Source organism: Pseudochaenichthys georgianus, chromosome 16 (assembly GCF_902827115.2).
Source record: "Pseudochaenichthys georgianus chromosome 16, fPseGeo1.2, whole genome shotgun sequence".
NCBI lineage: Eukaryota > Metazoa > Chordata > Actinopteri > Perciformes > Channichthyidae > Pseudochaenichthys > Pseudochaenichthys georgianus.
In genome coordinates this window covers 25,985,272-25,997,920 of record NC_047518.2, presented here as the reverse complement: position 1 = coordinate 25,997,920, position 12,649 = coordinate 25,985,272, and the positions used below count along the sequence as shown (strand labels likewise).

At 38.7% G+C, this 12,649-nt stretch overlaps 2 protein-coding genes across 2 annotated transcripts; one reads left to right on the top strand and one right to left on the bottom strand.

Moving 5' to 3' along the window:
* Window positions 1-1,749: 1,749 nt before the first annotated feature.
* On the bottom strand, window positions 1,750-3,589 carry fkbp14 (FKBP prolyl isomerase 14). The gene is made up of 4 exons (XM_034101941.2): window positions 3,250-3,589; window positions 2,749-2,900; window positions 2,509-2,636; window positions 1,750-2,429 (listed from the first exon to the last, which is right to left on the bottom strand). Exons 1-4 carry the CDS (start codon window positions 3,444-3,446, stop codon window positions 2,271-2,273), a joined length of 636 nt encoding a protein of 211 aa, XP_033957832.1. The 5' UTR covers window positions 3,447-3,589; the 3' UTR covers window positions 1,750-2,270.
* Window positions 3,590-3,730: 141 nt separating this feature from the next.
* Window positions 3,731-12,397, top strand: plekha8 (pleckstrin homology domain containing, family A (phosphoinositide binding specific) member 8). The gene is made up of 13 exons (XM_034101940.1): window positions 3,731-3,976; window positions 4,438-4,554; window positions 4,661-4,816; window positions 4,910-5,031; window positions 5,243-5,401; window positions 5,504-5,544; window positions 5,805-5,923; window positions 6,994-7,339; window positions 8,115-8,200; window positions 9,013-9,071; window positions 9,968-10,169; window positions 10,510-10,571; window positions 10,661-12,397. The coding sequence occupies exons 1-13, from the start codon at window positions 3,937-3,939 to the stop codon at window positions 10,856-10,858; spliced, it is 1,707 nt and encodes a 568-aa protein (XP_033957831.1). The 5' UTR covers window positions 3,731-3,936; the 3' UTR covers window positions 10,859-12,397.
* Window positions 12,398-12,649: the final 252 nt, after the last annotated feature.

Here is a 12,649-nt window from a genome sequence, read left to right as displayed (position 1 = left end):
AAGAGGTTCAGTGAGAATAAGGCCCGCCCTATGCTAGTGGTGATAGATTGTAGCCTGAAGCACAGTGAATCACAGGTATGCTGTTAACAACCTTTTTTCTTTTCAATCTATTAAAATATCCTTAGCAGGGTGTTTTACATGGAAGGCCTTATCTTATATTCTATCTCTTACCTCCAAATATTCTACCTACTCATCCAGTTTTACTTGCAGGTATGGTCAGCAGAGTGAATGTTGCCAGAAAACAAACGGCCTCTTTGTGAGAAAACATACTGTAGTTGCACCACAGTGATCACTCTGACTCGCTACAGTATTGACACTCTCTCGCAGAAACCTGTTTGTGGTTCCTGAGGAAAAAAACTGGGGCATGCCAACCTTCTTTAGAACGAAAGATTGCAACAACAGCTTCTTTCACGTTTATTAAAATAATTACAATAAGATTAGTATACGTTTTATTGTTAGGTTAAGGAGTAACTGAATTGTTTTATAGTGACTTTAATATTAAAAAAGTAATGTCTGTAAGCATGCGTGTGGCAGTTTATGTTATGTGAAAAAGACGTTGTATTCTCTTCAATTTCAACTGCATCAGACAATATTACCTTCTTTTTTTTTTATTTAACTTTAGCTTCAATCGACTGTCAAGATTAATTAAACCAAAATCTTTCAAAGCTTTGATTTGTATGGTTTAAGGTAAAGAACAGAACTGTCCTGACAACAAACACCCATCTCACTATAGCTACTTTAACCTTTGAAACAGTGTGCTTCCTGTTGATGCACAACAGTTCTTTGTTGGCTTGTGGTGGGATATTTGACATACAATAAATGCAATTTGACAGAGCTATGAGTACAACAGGGGTTTTCCCTCTCCTGTTAAAACATTTATTTTAATTTTTTTATTTGACAGGGACAGTGCACATTGATTGACATTTCTGTAAATGCGCCAGAGTTAGCCAACAGGCTATTTTTCATCTGCAGTCCCTGGACAGATGTTTAAAGTCATCCTAAAAAAAGAAATGCACTTCAAATGACTGGCTGAATGAACTCTTCCTTAATGGAACAACGCAGTCTCCTCTTGTTTTCTGAAAGACTATCAATACTGTCACGCCCTTGCTCAAGGACGGACAAAGGAAGGAGACCACACATAATTCATCCAATTGAAGTGCATTTATTTAAAGAAACTAAATTAACTATGAAGTCAGTTAATCAGTAATGTGGGTGTGTGAACATGCATCAGTATATAAAGAAAGCACAAACAACCCAAGGTCCAGTAGAGCCAAGCAACCCAAGAGGAGAGAAAGACTGACTGCTCAGGCACCCATACTTGTAGCTGAGCAGTCAACCCAAATCAGGTGTCAGCAATCTCTCCTGATTTGGGGAGTGGCTAACCAGGGACCTGAGTCTAAGGCCTAGGGGCCGTCACAATACAAAACATATGTATCCTCTGGTTTCAGCAAGACAATTTTGTAATTGCAGTACTGTTTTAAGTAGTTGTCTATTCCCTGCAAATGTAGGGACTACATTCTGTGTGCCATTGAGGCAATGTGATTGTTGCTAAATCCTTACTGTTGTACATGGTCAGAAAAAGAAAAAAAATAGTCATTACTGCAAGTGACTGAAACATTTCTATATAAGCCCAGAGCATCCCTCTCCACCATTCCCTCAAGGCATGAAACAGTATATAACTGTAATCTCCTTTTGATCTGCCAGAAACAGTATGACATCTAGAGACTGAAAGAGGGACCCCAGACAGTACACATTTGCTGTTTTGAGTTTTAATCAAGGTTTGTACTATGACACAAAATATAGGACAAGAGTGCCCTCTAGTGATTTATGAAGACATACACAGAAAAAGTACCACCTTCCAGTGTCACATCACCAAGGCTGACTGCATAGGTTCTGTTATCAGCACATGTATTGTAAAGATTCAAATAAAATAAAATATAGCTCAGTTTAATTCAAACCTGTTTATTTAATAAAATCCAAATCCCTTACAATAACAATGAATCCAATACTGTATCTTAAATGCATATGTGGGGATGTCAGTGCAGAATGGAGATATAAATTAAATTATGGATTTCAGTTTCCATGAAATGTTCAAGAAAATGTGAAACAATACTGTTAAATTGGAGTGTAAAAAACTAACTTTTTTTGAGGATATTCATGAATCAAACACTGTTTTCCATAACAGGGCAAAATTGTCGGCCCAAGTTTTTGATAACAATTAAAAAGGAACAATAGACAGCATTGGCAGTAAGTTAGATGATGTCAGTCCTTTAGAGCTCATCGTGTTGGTAAGTGAATTCCCTCGCAGATATAAAACCATCTTCATCTTCATCTTCATTTTTGAAAATGTCATCCACCATCACTTCATGATTTGTATCATTTGGGGAGTATCCATGCTTTTCAAATTCTTTCTTCAGGTACTCTCTCACCTGCAAAGCAGACAGTATAACAATAATAAAGCACAAGCAATATAAATATATCTATATATTCTGTGGAAAGAAAACACACCTCTTCTCTGCAGAGCTTCCAATCATCATTTAGATCCATCTCTCGGAAAGAATCGTGTGACCTGGGACCATTTCGAATCTCCATAAGCTCAATGTCAAAAATGAGTGTACTGCCTGGAGGGATCTTGCCTGTAACCAAGAAAAGGGCTACTTTTTAAAGAAGCGTTTTATAGTGGAACAGAGGGGGGCTCTGAACCCACAGACCCTCTCAAGCATGTTTTTGTGTGTTTGTGTCTGATACCTTTTCCTTCCTTGCCATATGCCAAAGATGAAGGGACTGTCAGTTTTCTGCGCTCTCCTGCACACATGTCCTTCAGGCCCTTATCCCAACCGTGTATCACCTCTCGAATCCCAAGAGTGAACCACACTGGATTGGTATCCCCATGTTTCCGGCTGCCAAGAGTGACAAAGATCCATCACATTTCATTTAGAGAAAGAAAAGTCCACTGAAATGACAATAAAATCCTTGAATCCTTGAACTACATACAACATTGATAACACAGATATGTACAATAACAGTCCATGGCTGGCCCCTAACTTTAAAGAGTCAAGCATTACTTGTTAAAGTCTCAATGGACAGGGTCACACATGCTGAGTTTTGGGCTGCAGCATAGTGTAGTCTAGATTTAGATTTGCACAGCTTTTGCCAGTGCGTGACTTTTCCTGCAAAGGGAGTGTCTATACACAATTGCATTACAATTCATGCAGCATTATGACACTTTACAGCAAGAGATTAGCCTACCTGGAAAAGAACAGTGTGCCATTACTCTCCAAGTATCCCTCGTGGTGGACAAGAAGCATGTCTCCATACTTTGAATTACGGTAACACATGAAGGGTTTATGTAAAACTTCAATTTTCACTTCTGGCTCAGGCAGTTTCCCTCCGGTAACAAACACAAACAGTGAGGGAAAAATCAAACACACAGAAAAAAGAAACATTTTGGAAAGAAAATAGCTAACTAACTAGCTAAATGTATAAAAAGCTAATTTAAATCTTTCCATAAAATAAAGTTACAAAAATAAATACATGGCAGGAATGCCAACTACGTGGCAGCCAACATCGGCATGAACTGTTGTTCAGCTTGTTTGCCCTCCTCCCTCTACAATTGGATAGAATATTTCAGAAGCCCCGCCCTTTATATGTGTTCTCTCATTCTATTGGTTCTTCTTTATGTCAATCGCCACAAACCACACCCACAGTATTAAATCCATCTGATGTAAATGGGAGGAACGTCGTTAGCTCCTCTTAAAGGAGCTTAAAGCTCGATTCGCGAAATAGTTTACGTACTTTTATCTACGTAGCTGACATTCAAAGCCTCGGACGCTACTCCACAAATCATCTCGGGGCCCGATGGAGTCGCTGCAATCAGCTGTGCATCATATCTTGTTATGATAAACACGTAATGAACGGCTAAACACACAATTAAACATGGAAGGAATGCTACATAAATGGACCAATTACATAAGTGGTGAGTTTATCCCACAGACGTTGCGTGTTTTGGGTTTTTGTGCTCGTTTTAAGGACGCTAGCTAGCATGACAACGTCACTTGTGTTGAGTTGGGGATAACGTTTACAGGCAAGCTAACGTTAGCTACCATGGGTTTAACTGTCGGAGATTATCCACCACATTAAATTAACTAACGCTTTTCTTTGACGTTGCTTGGTTAGCCGATTAACAAATACGAATATAACCTAATTAATGTAGTCTTACAGGAACGCTATCTAATTTAGGCATGTCTCTGTCAATATTGTAATTTAACAACTGATTAGCTGCTGCTAACATAACCTAAGGGTTAACTATTTTCTTTGTTCATGAACCTAGAGCACAATGTTTATTTTGATTTCCACTTTTGAAAAGTGAACCCCCTATACAACTTGTTAAAACGCAACGTTGCATATATCTGAAAAATATGAATTACTTTTTTTCAGGCTGGCAACCTCGTTGGTTTGTACTCGATGGGGGAACCTTGTCTTACTATGACTCTCAAGAAGATGCCTTGAAAGGTTGCAAGGGCAGCATTAAAATTTCAGTTTGTGAAATCCAAGGTTAGTTTGGCTCACTATTTCCTGTCTACTGTGGTTCATTCCTCAAGAGTTCAACTTTCTTATGCCTTTTGGATATAGTCCTGACATGTCTCCCTGTTTGTTTCAGTGAATCCCTCGGACTCTACACGAGTTGACCTGACTATACCAGGAGAGCAGTACTTTTACCTCAGAGCCATCAATGCAGCAGAGAGGCAGAAGTGGCTGGTGGCATTGGGAACAGCCAAAGCTTGCCTTACAGATAACCGAACAAAGAGAGAAAAAGGTATTTGAATGTCTTATCATCCCAAACGGACATTGCATGGATTGCAGTTCCACAGCTAATATGTTATCATTAACATGGCTGTCATTCTTACAGAGCTCCAGGAGAATACAGATGCACTGAAAACTAAGATGTCAGAACTCAGATTGTACTGTGACCTTCTTCTACAACAAGTAAACAAGATCAAGGAGAATGATGAGCTAGGAGACACAGCGGAGGTAAGGTTAAGGTTTGGATGAGCCAACAAAATAAGAGTAGCTGCTGTTGGTGTGAAACTGCAGTATAGGGCAGGCTATTGGCAACTAGAAGACATCAGATTGTTTTGTGCTTACTGATAGACCAGACAGGACCCCACATTTAAAGTAGGCTTCTTTCAAACATTTTACTAAATTGTATACTCATCTATTTGTGTGTGTGTGCTCTTTTCAGACAGAAATAGACACTGGGAACATGGTGAAGTCTACATGCACAACTTTCCTTAAGACTCTTGAGGAATGTATGCATATAGCAAACCGTACGTTCAGTACAGATATGCGAACACACAGTCCACCAGGATCTCCTCCAGTAGCAGCCATCAAACCTCAGAAGGTAAAACATTTTCACCACTACAATGTCAACTCATAACCAAATAACGTCTAATAGAAACGGTATGGCTTGTTTGAACTGCCTTATGTCTTGTTCCTTCAACAGATCAAACCTGTCAATCATTTAAATCAGAATCTTGGAGAAAAGTAGGTTGTCTTTTTTTATGTCATTATGTATTTATATTGCTGACACTGCTTATCCCTCTCTCATTAACTGTCACATGTATCTTAAAGTACCACTCAACAAAATGAGGCTGAAATGAAAAAAAAACTTTTATGGTGTTATAATATTGTGTCCTTTTTAATGATTATGACACAATTGGCAATTATATTTGCCCAAAATAAGTGCATGCCATTTATTTATTTTTTTAAATAACACTCACACACCACACACACATTTATTGCAGATGGAGAGATTTGTCTGAAACTTCAGGAGAAGCAGTACCACAGGACAACCAGAGCCTTGACTCTGGAGCAGAGGGACCAGCAGAGCCAGACGGACCAGGACAACATTCTTCCCCTTCAGGTATGTCAGCTTTCCCAACAACTCCCTGCTCGTGCTGCGGCATTCCCTGAACCGAAACCATTCCTGCATTCCATAAAGGAAAGCCCGCACAGATCAAACATGGCATGGTTGCTGTGTGTTCATCATCTGAACTGAAGTGGATACATGATTGCCTTTAGTGAGCTGACAGTGATGGATGCCCCAGTTACTTTATTGCATTTCCCTTAGCAGTAACAGCTTTTATTCAGGGGAGGCCTCTGCCTCGATGGAATAGAAGACCTAAGACTTTCCCTATTAATGATGTTGGGTTATCCATAATATATATGCTATGCAAATTCATTATTCAACAAGTAAAATACATTTGAAGTTTACAGATGATGTCTCCTGTAGGGATTTTATTTGTTGAAGTTTGTTGGAACTTACTTGCAGACTAACTCTTTTAAAACATACTTTGGTTCAGAATGGAGGTGATGCCAAAGTGCCAGATAAGACTTACACATTGTCCAGAGAATGTAGACAGAATATACGCGATTGTTTGATAGGCAAATGTATGTCAAATATTGTAAAAAATCAGACATTAAGTAGCTATGAAAGAGAAAAATGTATATGGTTTTAATTGAGGTGTTGGTATTTTCTGTATGGGGAAACAAACCCAAAACAAAGAGACGGGATTGAAAAGCATTCCACAAATGCTAAATCGCAGTCGGGTGTGGCCTCAGCTGAAACCAAACATTAACAAGCCCACCTGATGTTACTACTGATGCACTCGAATACGTTTTTCTTTCACTTTGGTAAGCTTAAGCTGTTTTCAAATGTGCTCTAGAAATAAACTTTACTTTTATACTCAATTCAAAATGTAATGCTGCTTTTGAAGCTTGTAATATATTGTAAATAAAACATCAAATGAAGGATGAGCTTGAGGTTTTCGTCAGTGTTTCCTGCCAGTGGTTAAAAAGAATAATTCCACATGAGAGAGAGCGCTGCTTTTACAATGTGCTGATGAAATCTGATTCTGACTGGCTGCTATAGAAATCTTGACTGAAACCTTACTCTGCGTGTCCTTTCGTCCTTCTCTGCTGTTTCTCCCTCAGACATTGATGCTGCCAACGGCAACAGCTCAGTCCAAGAGCAGGGAGTTAATCCTGCTTTACACACTACCCAGAATGCCCCTGAGATTGAACACTACGACCAACCAGCAAAAGAAAATGAATCTGACGAACAAGAGGAGACGAAACAAGAGCAGAAGCACAAAGTGGACCAAATTCAAGAAGAGCAGGACAACAACAACAAGGAAGTGGATGCCGTCCAGCCTCAGCACCAACAGGAAGTAGTTCCAGACCAAGAAGAGGCACAAAGTGAAGGCGAGACCTCGAGAGATTTAGCAGAGCCAGAAGACTCAGAGCAGGTGGAAACTTTCTTCAGCACAATGAGTCACAGGTATGAAAATGCTACTCAGGAAGGTCACATCCTTTAGGGTACAACTGTTACTGTATGATGGTCTGTGATATTTCACCATGACAGTGTTAGGGATCTGAGCTACATGTAGTATTTTTGTCTTTGAGGCACTGCACTCCTGCTGCAGCTTTTGACTGAACTGCACATTGACTTAGTTTGTGGAAATATATATATATATTGTATTACCGTGTTGCACAGAATAGGTCTATATTAACAGGTTTGAACTGATTCCATTTCAATGTGTCATTATAAGTGTTTTATATTAGTGTGTTCTCTCTTGATCACATGACACAGAGAGGCCCTCATCTGATATTTGGGTTTGTAAAGCTTCTTTGTTTCACTCTGTGTTTTAAACGTATTGTACTGTCTTTCTTTAAGACCTTGACGAGTGTTACTGAATAATCGACTAGTGTGTTTATGATCTATTCTGTAATATTCAGTTATGACATAAACATTATTATAATGGGGAAAAAAAACATTGTCTCACTTGAGGGGGGTGGGGAGTATTTTGGAGTTGGTCTTTTTTAAATATGACAGTCTAAGACATAAAATGTAAAAACTGTAAAGTTGTAGACAAGGTAGAGGAATAGTCTCAGGTATTGTCAGGCATTGAACTGCATGACACTGTGAATAATTTCTCTGGCTTGGTTTTGAAGTTTGTACTCTTTTATTCTGTTTGATTTGATCAAATAAAAACTGAAATGACATACTTCCCTCTAATATATTCTCCTGTTTGAATCTGTTCTACTTTTTTTAGATTTAGTGATATAAGACTGGACGACGACAATGGTATCCCTACACAAGAGTTTTTGGACTCATGCTATGCAATAGTACCTGTATTAGGTAGGCCGGTCACTTTCAGTCTCTCCTCCTCTTACTCTTCCCTCTTTCTCATAACGCTACACATGTGGACATTTCACCTTTGTATAACCTTTATAAAGAAGCCTTCCTTCTTCTTTGTCTTTTCATCTGTGCATGTCCTTCACATCGTCTGTATTTAATGAGGTGGAAGGTTTCTTTCTTGGGGTTATCATCCTATTATTTCATGGTCTTAATTTGTTCCTTTGCACCTGTATGTTTTCTAGTGGTATTAACCCTTTCGGGACGAACGGTCTATTTTATCAAGTTCATTGTGACCTTACACATGTTAATGTGGTTGTCCGTTTTTGTCTGCATTACACATTTTACACTCTCCTAAACATATGTTCATGTGGTCTCTCACAATAATGATTTCAACTTTAAAAACATCATTTCTATTTCACCAACTCTGAAGGCATTTATCAGGTGGTTAACAAAAGAGCTCCATCAGACTTACTTAGGAGTGAATCAAGGCCGGGTCTGTATTAATAACTCTACATTTCAATCTGAACAGTTTTGCTCTCCAGCTGTGCTCACACATTCAAATTGATGACATCTCGACACAAACCCAGACGCCATTAACGTCATGCAGCCACTTTCACAATGGCTAAGGTTCTTAGGTCTCCTAGTGTCACAAGCCTCAGTTATTTTCCCTTCACAGCTGGTGGTCGACCCTCTTCATCATTGCTTTAGAAGACCGCTGCATTTTCAAGACTGACAATTATCATTGTACAGATAACTAAGCATATTTACTTCATAAGAAACAAAAGAAATGATCATGGATTTTCTCTTCTCAGACAAGCTGGGATCCACTGTGTTTGCACCAGTTAAAATGGATTTTGTTGGAAACATCAAGGTACGTGTGCATGTCATTGATATGTAGTCAACTGAACTGCTGAAACGATTTCATTCATCTGCTACTTAATAATTATGTATCTATTATCTAATATATCATTCCAATAACTTGTATATAGAATCGTATTGCACTATTCCACTTTTTTTTCCTCACTTTTTAAAAACTATTTTTCTTTTTGTATTACTTTTAATATAGTATATTTTAATATTGTCTGCTTATCAGTATTATTGTTGTAGTTCCAGTAATCCAAAATTCGGCTCACAGATAGCAAATAAGCTTGACTCGGACAAAATACGACTCAGGATAGTTTGATACTTCTTTCTCCTTCTCACACACCCCAATCACCAGCAGCTGCCGTCAGCTATAACGTCTCGTAATCACGAAAAGCTGCGGTCGTCTATGCCCTTAATTTCACACGGCTGGTTCCAATAAATGATATAATAACCCTAACAACAAAGGATAATAATATTCAAAAATATCAGACTATACATTTTAACATATGGCTCCTACAATTGTGTTGCATTGTTGGAGAAGCCTGTGACCTAAGATTTTCAATGACATAATTACTCTGTAGCTATCTTAGTTTGACAATAAAGAACCTTGAACCTTGTCTTACAGCAGATTTCACTATTAAACTAAAGAGAAAGGATGACGTCGTTGTTTTAAATGTCTCCAGGTCTTATGCAAAACCTAGTGAATGATAGAATGAATCAACATTACTTCACGATCTACTGTATTGTCTGTAAACAAAGATATTCTGTAAAGAATCAGACATATCTCTGTAATAGTTTATAGTTGTATCAGTTTGTATGCAAATCGCTCCCAATAGCAGAGTAGCATCAGGATTTATTTTCAGAATCTATGTAACTTCATCACCCCGTCTCTTCACCCTGTAGAAAATCAACCAGAAGCTGATTTCAGCCCCAGGCAGCTTCCCCACTCTCCAGTCCATCGTGCTGCATGAAGTTCAGACAGACAACGCCCGGGTCCGCAACTCGGCCACAGAGGCTCTGCTGTGGCTCCGACGAGGCCTGAAGTTCCTCAAAGAGTTCCTGTCAGAGGTCAACGCAGGAACCAAAGACATCCCGGGAGCGCTAAGTGAGTCCGATTTTCATTTTTTCCGTCCCACGTTAACAAATACGTTCAAATGCATATAACTGTTTGCATGTTCTTAGTCCCCTCTGCCCCCACTGGACATGGACTTTAACACCACACACACACTCAGACTCTCAAATCCCACACTTTTTTTTTACGCTGCTGTGGACAGTCTTGCACTAATGTACATTTGCAAAGGTATAGGTATATACATTTTTTTTTTTTATATACTTTTGTTTTTGTATTCGGGATTGTGGGAAACGGTATTTCGATCTCTCTGTCTGTACACACAAACTGAAAGATTAATAATAAAGTTGACTTTGACTGCTCATCTCTCATCCAGACAACGCCTATGGAAAGACTCTCCGGCAGTACCACGGATGGGTCGTGCGAGGCGTTTTTGCTGTAGGTATTTCTTATTCCCAACAAAGCTTTTCCCCTCTGAGGTTGATCTGTTCTTGGCGTGTAACAATGGCATGCTTCTATTTCCTCAGTTGGCGCTGAGAGCTGCACCTTCTTATCAAAGTTTTGCCGCGGCCTTGGTGTCAACAGAGGGCGATGAGCTGAAAAGCAGCTTCACCAGCGGCGTTTACAGAGACCTGGGAGTGTACCTGCCAGCCATGGAGAATCAGCTGACCATCCTAGATGCCCTGTATGAACAATACAACCTGGAGTCTGATGAAGTGGTGTGAACCCTGAAGATAGGATGAAGGAAGGTGCCGGATCTTGTGCATTTTGTGTACAAAGTAGTGTGAGCAAGTCTCGTGTCAGGGTGAGGTGTTTTCAGTGGTTGTTAACCTTTACAACAATAGAGGGTCTTAAAGAAGGTATTAATGTCTGTATTTGGTGACACGCGTTAACCTTACGACATTATGGTTTGTCAAAATGTAGTTTCTGGGTCTTGTTTCAAAGACCATTAACAGAGTAGGGGTTTACACCCTATTATGCAGAATCCAAGCATAATATTTCACTGACATTTGTTTCTGGTGCACACTTTGTGGCAGTATTGTGGCTTTTTATGTACAGGTACATAACCACAAGGTATTTTTGCTCTAATAAATGTCCTGTCTTTCCAAATGTCATTATGTAAAGACATTTTTTAATTAATCAAATTCAAATCCTCCGATTTATAAAACAGAGGAATATTTGCAACTAACAGAGAGCAGTATTTGACAAAAATAATGTGTGATTGTCCCAATATGCCGAGTATGTGATGTAACAACATAGTTACTGCACTGATATTGAAGTTTAGACATTATGATGTATTTTGATTTTCCTTTCCCTGAATTATGTTCTCGTATAAATCCTGCAGTTTGACAATGTATCATTTTATAATGCTAAAATTGAGAGAGTTTCTGTGGGACCAAAAGGAGCTGTCATGGGAATGGCTTATCCTCTGCTGCCTATAGTACCACAACACACCATAACTTAATAATAGCTGATACAGTACTGACAACTGCTGAGTACTTTTGTGGACATCCTCTGCACAAACTTATGCCTAGAATGCGTTTTCACAATGTCTATTTATTACGTCTTAAGTTATGAAGTTCACATGTCATGGGGATCATTGCAGCTCAGCTCTTGTGTGAATGTAAGGGTTTGTTTCCATAGAGCATGTTTATTGATTGCATGTTTTTATGTATTATGACATATAGTTGCCAGTGGAAACTTATGATAGGCCTAAGCCAAGTCAATGCATAATCCTAAAGGGATGGCAAATTATAAACATTGCTTCTCTTTTATCTCTGTACTAATAATGAACAGCAACATTCAGCTAGGCATCTCAGCCATGTTCTGCATATACTTGAGTGTTGTTACCAGCTTTACTTAATATTTTATTTAATATTTGTTATGTCGATTCAACAATGCAAATCTGAATGGTATAATTCCTCCTTTTGGCCAGGTAAAATGTGTCTAAATGGCTCTGACTGAACATTTTAGACAAAACTGGAACATCCTCATAGGGCTTTTTTTTAAATGAAGACATACCACATAGTATTTTTTAATCTTATTCTGTCAGTTGTTTCTTTTGTTGGGAATGGATACAGTAATTATTTATATAATTAGGCATTTTCACCAAGTTTACACCAGTTGTGCGATGGCTTGACTTCCTGTTGCAGATAAATTCCAATGAACATGTAATATTGCAAACATTTAATTTGTTTTGTTTTTTACTACTGTATAAATTGCTATGCTAATTGATTTTTATATAAATAAAGAGGCTGTTTTAATATGTGTCAAGTGAAACATTTTTCATTAAAAAAATTGAGTAAAAGGAGTGTATCATTTATCCTCACTTACTTTAATTGAAACAAACCCATGAGTAAGCAATAGATGGTAACTCTGCACAGGTGTAGTCTAGTCTGTGTAAACAACAGGGACACTGAGCTCTACAACACCTTTGCATACCTCGCTCAGAGGGTTTTGCATGGGCACCAGTAGAGACTACAGCGCTGTGCATGCCAGCCATTCCTGCTTATAGG